The sequence below is a fragment of the Nicotiana tabacum genome, chromosome 22 (assembly GCF_000715075.1).
Source record: "Nicotiana tabacum cultivar K326 chromosome 22, ASM71507v2, whole genome shotgun sequence".
Taxonomy (NCBI): Eukaryota; Viridiplantae; Streptophyta; class Magnoliopsida; order Solanales; family Solanaceae; genus Nicotiana; species Nicotiana tabacum.
This window is the reverse complement of record NC_134101.1, coordinates 161,531,941-161,551,561: the sequence shown is the minus strand read 5'-3', so window position 1 is coordinate 161,551,561 and position 19,621 is coordinate 161,531,941. Positions and strand designations below refer to the sequence as shown.

The window sequence follows — 19,621 nt, the reverse complement described above, 5'->3', positions numbered from 1 at the left end:
CTCAATTTGTGTTTAACTAATTAATTTGAAAAGCAATTCTGAAAGAGAATTAACTTGCAGGAGTAACAAAAAAGATTTGTCTCTCTCTTTCTTACAACAACAACAACGACCCAGTATAATCCCACAAGTGGGGTCTGGGGAGGGTAATATGTATGCAGACCTTACCCCTACCCCGAAGGGTAGAGAGGCTGTTTCCAGGAGACCCTCGGCTCAAAAAAGCAATAGAAGATAATATATTAGTATCATAAAAATGCGTAATAAAATAACAACAATATATAAGAGATACGAAATATGAAATACAGGATACGAAATACAGTAAGTATCAGAGGATTTTTCTCTTGAAAAGTATAACAAAAGTAAAGTGAGGCATGGAGACTTGTGCAGTTACAAGAGCGGGGCTGCTTCTTTGACTTTCTTTTTTTTCCCATTGGCTGGTGTTAGGCTGTTAAGTGTGCTTGTCTAAAGTTATGTAGTACTACACTTTAAGATTCCATTCACTACTTCAAACATTATGCATACTAAATAAAACTCCGCTTGTATGGACTTGAGGGTCAACAATAATTGAGCATAAAGAAAGAGGTAATGATTCATATAACAACTAACACCGACTTGAGTGAGACTAAGATGTAATTATTGTTGTAATATACATACTAAATAAAGAAACGGGTAGAAGTTTCACTTTAGAAGCCGGCAGGAGAGGAGGTTCAAAAGTCCAAATGGTTATGTTTTTATGTAATTAATGGAGTGAAGAAGGTCAACTAAACAGCACCAAATTCTTGGAAACCAATCATACATCTACTCTACTAACAATTGATGCAAATGTATCCGTTACTTTGGAGTCCACTAAGGTATAAATATTCTTGGAAATATGTATTTAATATTAAATTTGTACCTATTAGTCGTTACCGTAAACTTGTAGTGAGTGCATTTTGATCAACTTTACCCTTGATCAAAACAAGCTCGTCAAATTGGACTTCTGAGGTTATTGATAACCCTATCGTTAAAGAAATTTTAAAACTTCAAAAAAGAAATGAAACAAGAATTCTTTTAACCAAAGTATAACGGAGGTCTTAAAACATTGTCAAAAAGTAAAGGGTATCAATGGTCTGGAAGTGTAACAAAAGGTAATCTTAGAACATTTCTAATAGTGGAAGGGCAAATTTGGACCTCTTCTATTTATAGTATCTGTAAGATCAGTAATATCCAGCTCTTGCTGATACATTCTTTCACTATTCCGTTCTAACATGAAAATAATACCTGAGCCCATATGAACCCCTTGCAAGGAGGAACTTTGACCTTCCATGGTTTGACATCTAATGTGATAGGGGAATCATAACTTCTAGTCTAGCAAACTTATTGTGGCATATTATACCACCTAAATCTTATAAAATTTAGGCAGAATAAATGAGGTCCAAGCAATAAGAGCTTGACATTATCAATGGTTTCTTCCTCTTCCATAAGACTTTTTGGCTTTATCTACTTTCAGCTAGTGTTTTACCTAAATGAGATGAAGTTCACCAATAATAAGGTTTTCGCTTAATAATACATATCAAGAATGCACTCTAAAATTGCAGTGCAGCTTACATTAGCAGAAAGTTTGCACTGCAGTAAGCATCTTTTTCAAGAACTCCATCACTTACTCTTAATCAAATATTCCGCCCACATCTTAATATTCTGCACATTCTGTTCTCTTTTGCTTGCGGAATTTCCAACTTTACAGACATGAAAAGAATTTGATGGTAGAATGAGCTCAAGTATACCAGTTGCTAGTTATGTCAAATTGGCCTAGCTAATTAAGTAGCTGCTTAAACAAATACTCATACAAACTAATCCCTTTCAGGCAAATTGTAATGTTGTAAGTATGAGATTTAACAACTTACATAAGCTGTGACCTGCATGTATTCTTCATGGGTAAAAGAAGAATGACAATCCCATATAAAAGAAACAAAATTTCTTGAAGGAATACTACAATGTGATTGGCAAAATTTTTTATAGTCACTCAGTTGAAGGAAATCCTAGCAGTAAAAAAGGCAAAACGTAGAGCCAGATAGTCAGACAAGCAACAAGAAGCAAATTATCATCTCCTTGCAGCAATCTTGAGCAGAGGACATACAATTCCCTGTATCTGTTGCAATGTCTGTTGTACTCTTATTTCCTCCTCAACGTCTCGTTTAAGATTCCTAATGTGACCTCTCAGTTCATCTGAAGACTTAATATCTTCAGTTCGCATCTCAATAACTTTCTTTGTCAAGCCCATCAAGAACCTTGAAAATCTAGGCATGGTCGAGTACCTCTGCAGAAACCTCAGAAGCAAACCAAGTTCCTCAGTTTCCAAGTTTGACACACACCTCAACAACTTCTTCCTAGCAACCAACTCCTCCATAACAGCAACCACATTTTCCGGGTTCTTCCCACTCAAAGCAGCTACCAAAGCCTCCTTATGCATAAATTTCTTCAACAACTTATCATGTTCCGCCACCTTAATCTTCTTAGGCTTCTTAATCAAGTAATCCCATTCGGATGGCTTCTCATTCTGCCCCCGCTGAAAATACCTGAAATAAGATGGCCTCAACACCCGCCTCTGAGGCTCCTCCACTGGAGCAAAACCACCACCAAAACCTCCAAGTTCCAAACTTTCACTATCCTTCACCTTTCTCCTCCCAATATACAAAGTCCCATTCGACGCCCCAATCACCCTCGTAGAACAATCTGGTGAAACCCCAACAGACATTAGAGGATTAGGAAACCTCATCGAATGAGTAATCTTGAACTTAGCATAATCAAAAACCTTCATATATCCATCCAAAGACACACTCAAGATTCTATATTGTTGCGCCTCCTCACCACTCTCCTTCCCAATTTTACCAACACAAATTGAAGTTACAGTCTTGTTATGACTCTCCATTGTATATAATAACTTCCCACCTCCAAGAACATCCCAAATCTTCACAGAATTCCCACCAGCAGTAGCAACTAACCCACCAGATGGCAGATAAATCACATCCTCAACAGGTTTCCCATGATCAAACTCCATCACGGAACCCGAATTCAAAACCCTAACATCCCAAACTTTCACTGTATGATCATAAGAACCGGAAACAAACATATCATCACTAACCGGCGAAGCATCCCCACACCTCACATAATCCTTATGCCCTAAAAGATTGTAAATTTTGGATTCAGTAGTAATATCCCAATATTTAACAACAGCATCATCACCACCTGAGAACAGGTGGAGCTTATCGGCGCGTGGGTAACGGACAACACGAACGGGTCGGGTATGGCCACGAAGGCGACGGAGGGGGACACGGGATTTAAGGTCGAGAACTTGTACGGCGCCTGAAAGGTCACCGGCAGCGATGAGACGGCCATCGGAACGGAATGAAGCGGAGGTGACTGAATCTTTGAAGGCGGAGGAGATGGTGGTTTTGGGTTCGAGAGTTTGGCCGGAGAAAATGGAGACAGTGGCAGAATGTGTGGCGGCGAAATCGTGAGGGGATATCGGGGAAAATGATAGGGAGGTGATTGCAGAAACTAGGGTTTGGGATTGAAGATCTTTAGGGGTTTTGAATGATCTCCAGTACTTGGATTCGGGGGTTGGGGTAGTGGAATTTGCTGAAGTGGGTTTTAATTTGGGCTTCACCGGGAAAGTTCTTGCTATGGACTGATTTTCTGCCATTGTTGACGCTCTGTGCTATGCAATGCAGATGAACTTCAGCTTTAGTATAAGGCACTTTCTTCTTTATTTGCTTAGTTGGTGATTAGGGTTTATGAGAACTGAGAGAAACAGAGAGGCGGGCTTTTGGTAACCGACTCGCCCCACTAAGTTATAAGCAAGCTGGTTCCTATTTACTCAATATCTTTCTTTTTTCCTTTTCAGAAAAGGGTTCAAAATGCCCTTAAACTAGTGGAAAAAGTTTAAAAATATCATTCATCCACCTATTGGCTAAAAATACCTCTTCGTCCACTTTTTTGGTTTACTTATGCCTTTTAACCGTTAGATCAATGCTAAATTAAAAATAATTATTATTCTTTTTGTAAAGCTTTAAAAAATTTGCAAAATATTTTCATTTTTTTAAACTAATGCACCAATATTCCACTAATTTAGTAAAGTCTTCTTATTTTATCTTTTTTAGTTTTTACAAAAAACAATTCAATTTTTACAAAACAATATTTTTTTCCAGTTTTTTTAAAGCATTGTTTTTGTAAAAACTAGAAAAACAGAAGAAGAAAAAATATTTTTAATAAAATATTTTTATTTTTTAAAAATTTAAAAAACTATTTTCAACAAAATATTTTTGTTTTTGAAAAATATTTTTTTTTCATTTTTCTGTTTTTCTAAAACATTTCGTTTTCTTTTCTTTTTTCAGTTTTTTAAAAGAAAAAATATTTTCGTTTTTAAAAAAAAAGTGAAAAAAATATTTTTCAAAAACAAAAATATTTTTTCAATTTTTAAAAATTGAAAATATTTTTTTCTACTTTTACAATTTTTTGCTGTTTTTAGAAAAAATGCTTTAAAAAAGCTGGAAAAAAATAAAGAAAAACATTTTTTTGTAAAAACTGAATTGTTTTTTTGTAAAAATTGAAAAAAAGACTTTACTAAATTAGTGGACTATTGGTGAATTAGTTTAAAAAAACGAAAATATTTTGTGAAATATTTTTTTTTTAAGTTTTACAAAAAAAATAATAACTATTTTTAATTCAGCATTGACATAACGGTCAAAAGGCATAAGTGAACCAAAAAGGCGGATGGAGGGGTATTTTAGCCCAATAGGTGGATGAAGGATATTTTTAAACCTTTTCCAATAGTTTAGAGGCATTTTGAACCCTTTTCCGTTTTTTTTTGTTAAAAAGGTGCATTTCATTAGAATCTACCCGTCCGGGTGTAGAGGGACAGTAGCATTGTTTCGAGGGGGTATATTAACCCCCTCGTTGTGGCCATAGTTATCAATATTACAATCCAAAAATTGTCTTGAGAAAGAACTTCAGGCGATGTCTGCCCAAAAAACATGTATGGCAAACACCGGCAGAACTGTTGTTACAAAAATATTTTCAAAAAAGTTCTTCTTGGCTCCCTCCTTGGCTAGTAGATCAGCAACTTTGTTCGTCTTTTTGTAGTTGTGCTTCACCACCACGTCTCCTAGTCTTTGGACGATTGACCTGCATTCAAAGATGATTGAGTCAAAGATAAAGTTTTCGTTATTAAGCATTCTAATTACCTCTGTGGAGTCTGTTGATTTCCAAGGGTGTTAGTTGTCTTTCTTCAGCTATTTGTAGGCCCTTTAGAATCACAAGCAGTTCAACATGTGTGTTGGTAGTATGTTAGATACTTCCCATGTAGCCCAGAACCTAGTTGCCACTTGCATTTCTGAAGACACCCCCATTCCTCCCTTACCGGGGTTCCCAACTGCAGCCCCATCTGTGTTGAGCTTGTACGTGTTGGTTGGAGGGGGGTCCACTTGACCCATATAGTTCTCTCTTTTGTTGGTGCTCTGCTTATCGATATGGTTATATACTCAGTTGCTTTTGTTAGGGCAACTTTTGTATTTACCATATCCTTTCTTTTGTTGAAGAGGTTATTGTTTCTTGTGAGCCAGATGTGCCAAAAGCAGAAAGGAAGTAGGTCTTCCCAATTGATGATGTTGTTGAAGGGTTTCTTTTTAAGGAACTCCCATATGGTTGGCCAGTCCCTACTGGTGAAGGAGGGGACATGGCTTGGAAGAGGATTGACACTTTCTGAGACAAGTTTTGTCCAAAATATTTTTGTGTTAGGGAAATCGAAGAAGATGTGAGCAGATGTTTCGATTGCCTGATTCCAAAAGATGCATTTAGGATCCAGATGAATCCCAATATGGTGGAGGAAGGATCCAGTGGGGAGCTCATCATGGAAAAGAAGCCAGAAGAAGGATTTGATCTTGTTTGGAACTTTTAATTTCCAGATCCACAAGTAATTGTTGCTTGTGTTAGCATAGTTTTGTTGATCAAGATTATCCAAGAGGGAGTATGCTGACTTTAATGTGAAGATGTCATTAGTGGTAGCCCCCCCCCCCAGATCATTCTATCTTCTTTTTTGGGATTGGGTGGGATGAAGGTATTTAGGATAGTGTTTTGGATACTTGGGGGGATGTTTAGGGAGATAGAAGAAAGGTCCCAATCCCTATTGTTATGGGCTGAATCCACTGTAATGGCCAGGTCCTCCTTGGTAAGAGTGCCCTCAATAATGGATCTGATTGAGGGGAAGTTTGGGATCCAAAGTTCATTAATGACATTGACTCTACTCCCTGAGTGGACAACCCATCTTTTGGCTTGGATGCATGTTTCTCACCCTTTGAGGATGCATAGCCAGGTGCTTAATTTTTAGTTTTTTGGTTGGTGTCTCCAATTGTAGTGCTTTGCTATAAGAGTTTTAGCCCAAAGAGAAAGAGGGTTCTGGTAGAGTCTCCATGCCAAACCTGAATGGATTGCTTTGTTTTTCAAGTCGGCCTTTTGGATTCCTATACCACCCTGTGCCTTTGATTTTGTGATTGTATCCCAAAAGACCAGGTGCATTTTTCTTTTGACACTAGTAGTACCCCAAATGAAATTTCTTTAGATTTTGTCAATTTCTTTGGATGTTTTGGAAGGGAGTTTAATGTATTGCATGGCATGGTTGGGGATGGTGTTGAGTGAGGCTTTTGCAAGGGTAGTTCTTCCAGTCATATTAAGCATATTTGTTTTCCATCCAGCCAATTTGATGTGCAGATTATCTATGATGAACTGGAAGTCATTGTGACTGGGACTTTTGTGGAAGATTGGGAATCCAAGATATTTACCAAAGATGGTTGATGCCTGAATGGCAAAGGTGTTTAAGATGGTTTCCATTTGGTGGGGTTGGCAGTTGGCACTGAAAACAACGTTGGACTTGCTGAGATTGATTTTCTGTCCTGAGGCCTGATTGAAGGAATTGAGAGTATTGAGAATTGTGCTGCAGTTTCCCTGATTAGATGTAGCAAATAGTGTTAGATCATCAGCAAAGAAAAGATGTGATATCTTAAGGCCAGTTCTGCTAATGCTAATGGGGGACCAATCCTTGAGTTGGACATTTCTCTCAATAGCCCTGGAGAGTCTTTCCATACAGAGGATGAAGAGGTAGGGTGACAAAGGATCCCCCTGCCTAATACCTCTGGTGGGTTTAAAGGTATTTGTCTGATCTCCATTGACAAGTACAGAGGTAGAAGAAGAGCTGACACAAGACGTAATGAGGTTGATGGTGACATTGGGGAAGTTGAAGACATGAAGGGTCTCTTTTACGAAGGACCATTCTAGTTTGTCAAAGGCTTTCTCCAGGTCTATCTTGAGGACCATATGGGGTATTTTGCCTCTCATCTTCCCAAAGTGGGTGATGTGTTCCTGGATTATGATAGCATTATCAACAACTCTTCTGTTGGAAAAGAAGCTAGCCTGGTTAGGGCCAATGATATTGGGCAAATAAGACTTGATTCTGTTTACTAGTATCTTAGTCACAATTTTGTAAACAGTGTTGCATAAACATATGGGCCTAAAGTTCTTGATCATGGATGCCTGAGGACATTTGGGAATGAGGCATAAGAGTGTCTCATTCATTAGAGGATGCATTGTTGCTTTTGAAAAATAGTTTTTACATAAAAGGATCACATCCTTTCCCACAATGTCCTGGTATTTCTGGTAGAAGAAAGGGTGTAAGCCATCAGGGCCTGGAGCTTTAAAAGGATTGAAGGAGAAGATGACATTCTTTATTTCACTATCTCTTAGAGGCATTGCCATGGATGATTTTTGGATGTCATAAAGGGAGGGTCCATGAGGGCTTTGAGTGGTTATGTCCCTTTGGGATTGAGAGAGGGATGTGGAGTAGAGCTCCTGGAAATTTTTTGTTACTGAAGCTTTTATTTCCTGGGGCTCATACTGCTAGTTCCCTGAATCATCCTTGAGGGAGAGAATTTTGTTTCTCATTCTCCTGTTAAGGGTAGATGTGTGGAGGAATCTGGTGTTGGCATCACCATCAGAGAGCCAATTAATTAGCTTTCAGCTTCCAGAAGTCTTCCTCATTCTTGAGGACTGAATCAAGCTCTTCTATAAGGGTGTTCTACAGGGTTTGGAGGAAGTTGCTAGTTTGATAGCTAGGGGATTTCTGAATCCCAGCTATCCTGGCAAGTAAAACTCTTTTTTTTTGTGGAAAATATTGCCAAAGGTGAATTTGTTCTAATTGGTAACATTCTCCTTGAATCTAGTGGTGGAAGGGGTGAGGGTGGAATGTGATGGGAAGGAATCCCTGATGAGGGTTTGCAACGTGGGGTGGCCACATCACATGGATTCAAATCTGAAGGGCTTGGTGGAGGCCAAATGAGTGTTATTGTTGAGCTTTACCAGCACAGGATAGTGGTCAGAGTGGGTCCTTGCAAGGTGAGAAATGTTTGCCTCGGGGTATTCATTTACCCAGTGGTTATTAGCGAAACACCTATCAATCCTTTCTAGGATGAGGCAAGACCTATTTTTGTAACGCTTGTTAGACCAAGTGTATTTGCTACCGTTGAATCTTCTACAAGTTGGCAGTTATTAATACAATTCTAAAATAGGTTGCTCCTATTTGTGTTGATGGGGTTGCCCCCAAATTTGTCCCTAGCTTTCAAGACTTCATTAAAGTCTCCACCCACAAACCAACTTCCACTAAAATTCTTAGAAATATCTATTAGGTTATTCTAGAGGGTTTTTCTAACCTTAAGAAAATTACTAGTATAAATTGCTGAAAGTAACCAAGAGGGTTTGAGGGGAGTATCTTGACCATAGCAAGAGTACCTTGTGGTGTTACTACTACTTCATCTACCCGGAGGGAGGATTCCTTCCACGTGATGACTATGCTTCCTGAGTGGCCTACTGCCGGGAACTGGATATGCATGTCGTATTGTAGTTCTTCTGTAAGCTTTTTGTGATCTGCCATCTTTGTTTCCAATAGCACTATCAGAGTAGGTTTGTGCATTTTGACCATTTCTAAGAAATGCCACCTGAACTCAGCACTGTTAGCCCCCCCTAATATTCCATATTATGAAATTCATCAGAGGATGGGGGTTTGATGGGGATTGCTCGTCGATGCTTTCTCCCTTTCCTAGGGTGGCATCACATCTCTTCCCTTGGTCTGTGATGGCGGAGATCTCATCACTGAGTTTAGTGTCATCAGAGGCTTCAACACACCTTGGCTTTGATGGGAGGACAGATTCAATCCATATCTCACAAGAGTCTTGGGGCAAAGGAGTATCAGGGTCTCGCTGTGGTCCACACTGAACTTTATCGCTCGCACTGCCTCTAGCCATAGTGAGTCTGTTCTCGATGGTTTGTATGATGGCATTGTTTCCTTTACCGTAGGAGTTTTGTGGCTCTTTAGGATGTCCAAGTGTTTTGATATTTCCTTCGAGTTGTTCTCTAGGGGGGAGCTTTGTTTCTCCCGCGTTGAAGACAAAGGGTCTTGGTGTGTCCAAGGATGGAGGACCTTGAACTGAGAAGTCACAAAGGGGTTCGCTACTGCTGGATCCAGGAAGAAGGGTATTGAGTTGAATATCTGTTGTGAGCACGTGATTTTTGCCCTACGAGAACTACTCCCAAAAATTCAAAATAAAATAGTTTTGTATCGTTGGTGATTTATTTGTAATTGCCTGTGCACGTTTGTTTTTACTTTAATTAAGAAAAAATATAAAATATGTGTTGCATGTGTAGTTAGGGTTCAATTTCACAATTAGGAATTGATTAAACAATATTCGTTTTACGAAAAATGAAAAAATCGAAAAATAACGTACTTCGCATTTTAAGTGTTTAATGTCAAAGTGGGTGATTATCTTTGTATTTAATCTTATGTGATAATTGTTATTAAGGGTTAATTAGTATTTTTGAGTTAATTTTGGCTTTACAATTTATTTGAAAATTTTATGGTAATTAGGAATTAAAAAGAAAATAGAAGAAAAAGAAGAAACAAGAGAAGAAAATCGGACTGAGCCAATTTTAAAAGAAAGTTCAGGCCCAGTCCAAATACCCTTTTACCCGGTCCAATCCAACCAGTCTTGGAGACGGGTGGAACGACGTCGTTCGGGCATGAAGAATCTGGGTCGTTGATCTCACTCGATCGAATGGTCCAGTCCATCTCCAGATATATCCAAACGACGTCGTATATAGCCAATAGATCCAGGCCATTCATTTCATTTGATCCAACGCCTCAGAACAATCCCCACAACCCGACCCATTTGCCCCTGAATCGACCCAGCCCCCCAACGAAACCAAACGACACCGTTTCTTATAGGGGGATTGATCCAAGCCATTGATCTCACTTGATCGAACGGCTTGGATCAAATCCTCACTCCACTATATATTCCCAAACCATACCCCGCCCCCCAAACCAAGCCCCCCCATTCTCTCTCAAGCCTTGTCTCTTTCAGAAACGAGGAACCCTAATAGCCGCCACCCCATCCCTTCACCGTAAACCCGGTGACGTCGGCTCCGATGGCCGTGAAAATAATACCCCTGAACCTTCTAACCACCCTCAACACGATTCCATACTCCATTAACCTCGAATCATAATACAGCTTCTCGAATCTTCGATCAAAGACCCCCGTCCCAAACCCTAGCTTGTCCACTTAACCTCAAAATCACACCCAATAATCCCCTTGACCTCCTCATCGCTAATCCTTAACCCGATTGGCTCGAATCCGAGTAAAATTCGTCGAATGGCGGATCTAGGGTTCGACAGTTCGAGACTGTTTTGAAGCTGTCAGGGTCGAACGGGTTCTGGTTAGTATTATAAGCCTATTTCTGATGAAATAGACGTATAATACTAACTGGAACTCAAGTTCGAAAGGGCATATTGGTGAGATCCGAGAAAAGAACAGTGAGTTCTTCTTAGCTTCTTCTTTTCCTTTTTTCTATGTGTTTGTTTGTCTGTGTAATTAGTCTCTTCTTTAGGTTTTCAGTTTAAGTTATCCAGTATATATTCTGCTTCTTTTTCTGATTCTGGTTAGATTAAATATTCCAATGTTTGTTTGAGTAGTTCAATCAATTCTTCGTTTGCCTAAATTAGGTCCGTTATTTTCTCTCTTCTCCATCAGACCTTTTTCTTGTTGTTCATCATTTTGCATATGAGTTCAGTTTGTTTGTTGATTCAGTGCGTTTACAGTGATCGTTCATTTTGGTCTAAGTTTAATTTAAAATTGAGAATGTAGTTAGTCATTCCCGCGTATCGGTTACAATCATGGTCTGAAATTTGACCTTGGTAGTTCAATATGGTTTTGTTCGGATTCATTGGTCTTTATTTATATGCTGCTTGATCCGATCCGAGTTCTAGCTCGAACTGCTGATTGAATTTAATGAGTTGAATTGGTTATAGCTGAAAGATGTAGTACACATTAAAGGGGGTTAAGGTAGGACATTAATCACAGGGCATCAGGGTTAATTTAGGATCCAAAACTTGAAAAGGTTTAGTGGTTTGTCAGTGGGTACCAATATACCATTAAACTAATTCAAATTGGCTGATGGAAAAGGGGAATGATGGTTTGGATTAAGTCAGAAGTAACATGGGTCAAGGGGAATTGATTTAAATAGAGTATGCCCATACCAATTGAATTAGATAATGGCAAGGAACATATAATAGTGGGAAATGCACTTGTTGATTTTAGGGACTGAAATAGGCATTAATGATTAAAGTAAAAGCACTAGGGTAATGGGGGTAATTAAAGAATTGAAAAGATAAGATGTTAGTGGATTGAGCACTAATGGGATTCCTATTAAAAGAGCTATAAATCAATCCTTGATGGGGGGAGAAGGGGGGAGTTCAGTATTTTGAGAGTAAAAGAACTAAAGAAATTTGCTTCCCTTTACTGTTGAAAAATCAGTATTTGTTTCTGTTACTGTTTCAGTGATAGCTGTTGGTACCTGCTGTTTGGTATTTGCAGTGGTTGTTTGTTGTTCTACTGTATTGTATTGTATTGTATTGTATTGCTACTGCTGCTGCTGATCCTCTTCTTCCTTTTCTTGTATTGTCAATACCAGGTACACATCTGTATATCCTTGGCTATTGGAATGAAATGAAGCATGATACGAGTCTCTGTGCTGCCTGATTGTTGATAGCTACTGCCTAGTCGTTATTTCTGATGGTTTTGAGTTGTATTGGATAGGGATTTGTTTGGTTAGAATTATCTTCAGTTAATGTAAACTGTTGCCTGAAAATTGAACTAATAAACCCTACGCCTAGGTTGTTCACATGGTTGTTAGTTGAGTGTTAGTGTATTTATATTCCTTTGCGTGATGGAAACAGTGAACTATTAGTTAGATATTTACCCTTTAGCCATGCTATAGTATAATCTCAACTGACATAGTTTATTTTTTGAAAAACAGAATTGAAGTAGAATAGGGAAGTAGATTTAGAGTACTGGAAATATCTGATGAATGTTAGAGCTTGAGCTGTTAGTTGTCAACTTAGTTTCTCATGTATATCAATCCGAATCAACTTCAATTTACTGCAGTTTACTTCAGTCTACCATACACGCCTAAGTTTGCATTTAGTAGAATTGAACAACTTGAATGGAATTCAATTGAACAATATCTTCTCGTTTGGTATAACCGCTGAAATTGCTAAGTTGCTGGAGCAAATAATAAAAGCTGGGCCATTATACGTATGTAATTAATTATGACTTTTCTTTATCTTTAGAGACAAAAATAAATAGAGAATCATAGTCGCTTTAGGATATCCTTAAAATGGACGAGACGAGCCTCGCCAAATAAAAAATGTAAATTGCGGGGCCCTCAATAGATGGTTATTTTAATTGCTTTAATTGCGAGACAGGCCGTTTAGCGAATTTCACGGCCTTCTCAAAATAATAATGCGTTAGCATCTTTAGGCGGGTTTTTAATAATATCTCCCTAAACTCGAGTGCACATTTATGTGACTCAAATCCAAATCTCAACGAAGTTAGAACGTGTCAAAAACTGCGGGTACATTTATGTGACGCAGTTCGAGATGCATTTTCTTGACATTGCAATTCTCTTTTAGAATAATAAATAATAAAAGCGGTTAAAAGTTGAAATTTGCGCACATGTTCATAATTGTTAAAATCAGATAATTTAAGCCAGATATAGCAGTTGAGCGACCGTGCTAGAACCACAGAACTCGGGAATGCCTAGCACCTTCTCCCGGGTTAACAGAATTCCTTATACGAATTTCTGGTTCGCAGACTATAATGCAGAGTCATTCTTTTCCTCGATTCGGGATTAAATCGGTGACTTGGGACACCACAAATCTCCCAAGTGGCGACTCTGATCCTTTAATAATAAATCCTGTTTCGATTGTCCTTTAATTGGAAAAACTCCTCTGCGCCCCTGCTTGCGCGGATGAAAAAAGGAGGTGTGACAGCTCTGGCGACTCCGCTGGGGATCGAACCCAGAATCTCTGGTTCAGGGTTCAAGAATTCGAGCTTAGATAAATTGTTATATTTGGTTTTATGTGATATTTACATGATTGGGCCTAATGTGCTAAATGATGCTTTTACCGCTTTGATATTATCTGAATTGTATATAAACTATGCCGAAACCCTTCTCTTCTTACCTCCAGGGATTTTGCTTACTGGTTGAGACTCCCTATTCTGTTAGTGTCATACCCTGAAATAAGAAAGAGGCCGGACAAGTTACAAAGCCGGACGATCCCTCGGGTCCCCGGTACGTAGCCCCCTCCTTGACTCGAGTTGTCCGCTCGGGTACACAGTCTAGAACAAATACCCAGGTTATAAACATAGAATAACTCAGCTTCATGCTGGATCCTTAGTAGGAACGTTTGTTTGCATCACATGCATTTGACTTTGGAGGCTCAACACAGGGGTTGGGTCTGTCTAGGACAGGTGTACCAAAATGACAAAGGACCATCCTGATGCATCTTACTTGCTACTTGTGCATTTGTTTGCCTCAGACTTGCATGCTGACCGGCTTTTGAATACTTTGAGGAAAGAGAAATAGAGGTAGTTAATCGCCTGTTCTGAAAAATCAATGTCCAAATAACGTCGAAACTCTGTCGAATTTTTGAGAAAATGAAAAAAAATGGGTTTGTTTATGAAAAATGGTTTTATTTGCCATTAAAACGAGGTTTGTTTTCAAAAGAAGTTTGTTTTATCTACCCGAACTACACCGGTTTGATTCTCACAGGGTGCGGGATACGTAGGTGTAAGCACGTGATTTTTGCCCTATATGAGAAACACTCCCAAAAAATTCAAAATAAAATGATTTTTCTTGGTGTGCAATTTTGAGCATTTTTGTGACATTTTTGGATTATTATTTGTATTTGTGTGTGTTTGTTTATTTGCTAAATTAATAAAAAATACAAAAATATGTCGCATTTGCATGTAAGATTTAATTCTATAATTGTTAGTAATTAAATTAGTTTTATAAAAATTAAAAAATTACAAAAATAGGCATCTTTTGCATTTTTAGCATTTAATGTCCAAATGAACAATTTTATGCTTAATTATTACTTAATTGTGCGTTAATTGTTATTGGGAGTTAATTTGCGCTTTTATAACTTAATTTAGTTCTTAATAATAATTTAAGTATTTTTATAATTTAGTTTTAGAAAATAAAAGAAGAAAAGTGAACAAAAATACAAAAGAAAATCAGATTGGGCCACTTCTTCAATTGTAAGCCAAAGGCCCAAAAAATTGCCCAATCTTCTCCATGACCCAGTCCACTTAGACCGGGTCGACCCGGTCCGCCCCATTAACCCATTAACCCAAGACCCACTCTTCATTTTGTCAAAACACAAAACAAAAGACAAACCAAAAAACCCTAAGAAAACCTAAAAAACTACCCTCCCCCCTCCATCTTCTTCCTCTCCAAAACCTTCAACCCAAGACAACCATGGCTGTCTCCCATGGCTTCGTCGGCGTCACTGACCATAACCCCGTTGCTCCTTCGTCGTCCAGTCCTTCGACCAAACAGTCCTCTCCCTCGTCGTCGTTGCCCGTCATCAACACTGCCCTCCTCCACCTCGCTTCTTCTGCTTTCAGCTCCATCTCCAAACGACCATAGTCCTTGAAATACCCAGCTGCACCATGTCGACGAACAGCTCGTCGACCACTGCTCCGACGCGTCGTTGTTGCCGCCGTTCCAGCAGCTCCGTCTTCCTCCTCGACGAACAGCTCCTCGTCGTCCAGTTCGAACCAAACAGACCCATCATGCTGTCGCTGCCCTCGTCGACCAGTCTCCAGCTCCTCCGTTTCGCCGCTGCAACTCAGTCCTGCCATGAACCCAGCAGGAGTTGATGCTGATGCTCCTCCACGGACCTCAGTTACGCAGAAGCTGATGCTTCGTTTCGATGAAGGAGAAGGCTACTGGTTGCTCAGCTGCTGCCTCACTTCGTCTTCTTCACTTATGCCTCGCGCACATGGATGGGTCTTGGACGAGGTCATCGATCATTGTTCGAGTTCGTCGTTAGTTGTTCGTTGTTCGTCATTTCAATCCGGTTGGTAGATTTTGAATTTTATTTCGTCCGTATTTTGTTTTGATATTTTCGAATCTAAAATCGGCAAATGTTTGTTTTGTTCATGTCTATGTTTAGATATTTGATTTTTTGTTTTGTTCATGTTCATGTGTTTTTGTTGAATTAATTTTCAGATTTCAAATGGAAGTTAATTAGTTATTTTTCATGTTTATTTCATGTTTGTATTGTTGTTTAAGTGAATATTTGTTAGTTTAATGTTTGTTAGATTCAAATTGAAATTTAATTAATTATTTCTTCAATTTGCTTCATGTTGTTATGTATTTTCCAAAAATTATTTATGTTGTTTGAGTCATGTGAACCCGTCATGTTTGTTGCCAAAAATAGATTTAATTCATGTTCATCTTTGTTTGAAGTTCATGTTTAAATCCAGTGATTTAATGTGAGTTTATGTTTGTCTTTGATTTGTTAATTTAGTATTTTGTTGTTTGTATTGTTGTGTTCTTGCTCATACATTCATGGTCTAAATTAACCAGGATTGGTTCCCGATATGGTTAATTCATTCCATTAATTTTGAGTTGTGTTGTTCATCGTGTTCATACAATTGTTGTTGAAGATTGTTGAGAAATTGGTCATCTTGATCATATTTTGGTCAAGTTATAATTAATTGAGTGTTTAGAGCTGATGTGGGTAATTTGGTAAATTGCATTGCATTCGGGGGTAGATTTGTAATTGCAATAAGGTTGGAGGGGTAGTTTGGTAATTGAACATTATTTTGATTCTTTATGTTAAGCATGGGGGACAAATATAATGGGGTGGGGTTTTTGATGTACTTGTTTAATATAATGGGGGACAAGACAAAACATAATGGGGAGGAATCTTGTACTTGTTTAATGTAGGCATGGGGGACATATTGTAATGGGTTGGGAATGTGGTATTTATTTAATGTAGGCATGGGGGACAAAATTTAAAATAAAGAAGACATTTAATAGTGGGCCAAAGCATGCCATTGGGGGAATAATTTGGGGTTGGGAATTCAAGACAAGGTCTTGCTATATATATATGGTCATTTGACAAATTAAAGGGGGACTTGGACATTGAGAGAAAAGAGGACATATTTTGGAGAGAACATTTTTATTGAGAGATTATTATTGAGAGACTTTGACACTTGAGGTTGAACACAAAACAGATTTCTACACTTGAGAGTGGGAGACTCGAAACATTTTGAGAGTAAAAGAGAAAGACAATTTGAACTTTCACTCGAACAATTTTGTTTGCTTTTCTTCGAGTGTTATTCAAAAGTCAGAAACTACTGCATCTCGTATCTTTTCTCTCTTCTGCTTTGACTGCGATTGTACTTTTGCACTGCTGAGTTTTCAATCTATTACTGGGTCATTCTACTGGTTGTTACTGGTTTTGCGGTGTTGCTGAACCTGCTGTTGCCGCGTTATTACTGTTGCTGACTCCTACTTCTTTTGTTCTTGTACTGCTATTTCCAGGTACACATTTGTACACTCTTAGCTTGAAGCGAAAAATGAAATATTAATCACGCTCCTGTTCCTGTTGAATTCTTTTGTTTGGATCTGTGTTTGAGTATTAATTTTCCTCTCTTTATATAAAAATGTAGTCGATTAATTAATGAGTAATGAGGCTGCATATGTATGATTTCTTCATCTAATAATGCTAGTTTAAATTATTTGAAGAATAGTTAATCTGCTTTGATATTATTGTGTATCCCTCTCATGTTCTAGCATTAGTAAATAATAGAATATAAAAATGAAAGCAGTTTTTCTTTGTACAAACTCGATCGCAATTTTCCAATCGCATTAGCCGTAAACTAATAACTAATAAGTTACGTTTTCAGCATGTAAATAATTAAGAGATTTTCTTTTATTTTAGAGACGAACTTAATAGAAAATATAGTCACTATAGGTTTATCCTTTAAAATAAAAATGAGACGAGCCTCGCCAAATAAATCACAAACCGCCGGGGCCCTCAATAAAATACATAACCATTGACTAGACTTTGGATTTGGCCGTTTAATGAACCTTCACGGCCTCTTCTTAAAATAACAATAGGTTAGACTCTTTAGGACGCGCCTTAATAAATCTTACCTTCTTAAACTCGGGTGCACATTTATGTGACCCAAATCCAATTCTCAACGGAGTCGAAATGTGTTTCTAATCACGGGTACATTGATTGTGACGTGGTTCGAGATGCGTGTCCATGACGTTGCAAATTCCTTTTAAAAAATTAAGAACGAGATGAGCCTCGTCAAATAAAAATACAAAATTGCGGGGCCCTCAGTAAATATTTGTTTTCAAATTGCTTAGATTTCGGGATGGACCGTTTAGCAAAATTCCACGGTCCTACCCAAAATAAATACGCTAGTCGCTTTAGGCGCGCCTTTAATAATTTAATTTCCTTAAACTCGGGTGCACATTGATGTGACCCAAATCCAAATCTCAACGGAGTCAAAGTGTGTCGACGACCACGGGTACATTGATTGTAACGCGGTTCGAGATAGATTTTGACAACGTTGCAATTCTTGATAAAAACAGTAAATGATAAAAGCGGTTAAAAGTTAAATTTTGCACATAAGTTCACACTTGTATAAAATCAGATAATCAAGCCGAATATAACAGTTGAGCGACCGTGCTAGAACCACGGAACTCGGGAATGCCTAACACCTTCTCCCGGGTTAACAGAATTCCTTATCCGGATTTCTGGTACGCAGACTGTAATATGGAGTCATTCTTTTCCTCGATTCGGGATTAAAATTGGTGACTTGGGACACCCTAAATCTCCCAAGTGGCGACTCTGAAATAAACAAATAAATCCCCTTTCGATTGTCCTTTAATTGGAAAAAACTCCCTTGTACCCTCGCGGGTATGTAAGAAGGAGGTGTGACAGTAGGCAACCCTCATCGGGTCCAACCTCCCCTTTACAAAAATGTCAAAATTTTAATTTTCGTCATAAATAAGTCGGGTGACGCCGTTTTTGTCAAAATAGCCGAATATTCCCAAAAGGGGACGCCGGAAGGCTGACTTTGCATAAACGGCCACTCATAGTCGTTTTTTGGATTTTTGACCGGTTAACTCACCCAGCTTTAAAATCTTCGTTCCCGAAGCGCTGAAAAGCCGTGTGCGGAATCGGATCTTCTTTTTAATCTGTGAAAAATTAAAAATAGTCAATTTGCTAAGTCAAATAAATTTTATTTCTTAATCACCTTAATAAATGTGCAGGATGAGCACGATGCAAAATGAACCTTTTTCAATAATGACTAAAATCCCTTTCAAGTTGCGGCTATGGTGGGATGATTTAGGTGGTGAAGGGCAAGATGAGGTCAAGAAATATTTAAAAGGTCTTACGGGTTTATTGGAAATCCAGCCTCGGGGGGATATCATAAGAGCTTTGGTCACCTGCTGGGACCCGGTACACAATGTCTTCCACTTCTCCGATTTTGAACTCACCCCGACTTTGGAGGAAATAACCGGGTACATCGGAAATACTGAAGTTCCGTTGAGGCAAAAATACCTGGTTGCTCCAAGAGTTGTCACTGCGCATCAGTTTTTAGATTCGTTAAAGATACCCAGGACGGTCCATAACCCATATTTGGCCGCAGGTTTTTGTAATCCGTGCTTCATATACGACAGATACGGTCATGTCGGAGGATTCAACAACCCGGGTAACAAGTTATGTAGCAAAAGTAACCGTCAGAAATGGGACGAGCATAGACGAGTGGCTTTTATGATAACCTTTTTGGGCCTTTTGGTATTTCCAAGGAAAGACGGAAACATTGATCTGAAAATAGCCGAGATCGTCAGTACCTTGCTCATTCAAGATGAAAGCACTCTTGCGCCTATGATAGTATCTGATATCTTCCGAGCTCTCACAGCCTGCAAAGCCAGAGGGAACTTTTTCGAGGGGTGTAACTTGTTGCTACAAATATGGATGACTGAGCATCTCTGCCACCGTTCCCAGCTCTTGAGTTATGGCTCCTCGAAGAAAACTTGCATAGAAGAGTTTTACACAAGAATCAAGGGGCTCAGTCTACCCGAGGGAGTTACGGCATGGACATCATTCTTTCGGACCCTCATCGCCAGCCAAATACAGTGGACACTAGGATGGTTGCCCGTCGATGAGGTC

At 38.7% G+C, this 19,621-nt stretch overlaps 1 protein-coding gene across 1 annotated transcript; it reads right to left on the bottom strand.

Moving 5' to 3' along the window:
• Window positions 1-1,834: 1,834 nt before the first annotated feature.
• On the bottom strand, window positions 1,835-3,820 carry LOC107788893 (protein SLOW WALKER 1). Its single transcript, XM_016610626.2, has one exon. The coding sequence runs from the start codon at window positions 3,677-3,679 to the stop codon at window positions 2,078-2,080; it is 1,602 nt and encodes a 533-aa protein (XP_016466112.1). The 5' UTR covers window positions 3,680-3,820; the 3' UTR covers window positions 1,835-2,077.
• Window positions 3,821-19,621: the final 15,801 nt, after the last annotated feature.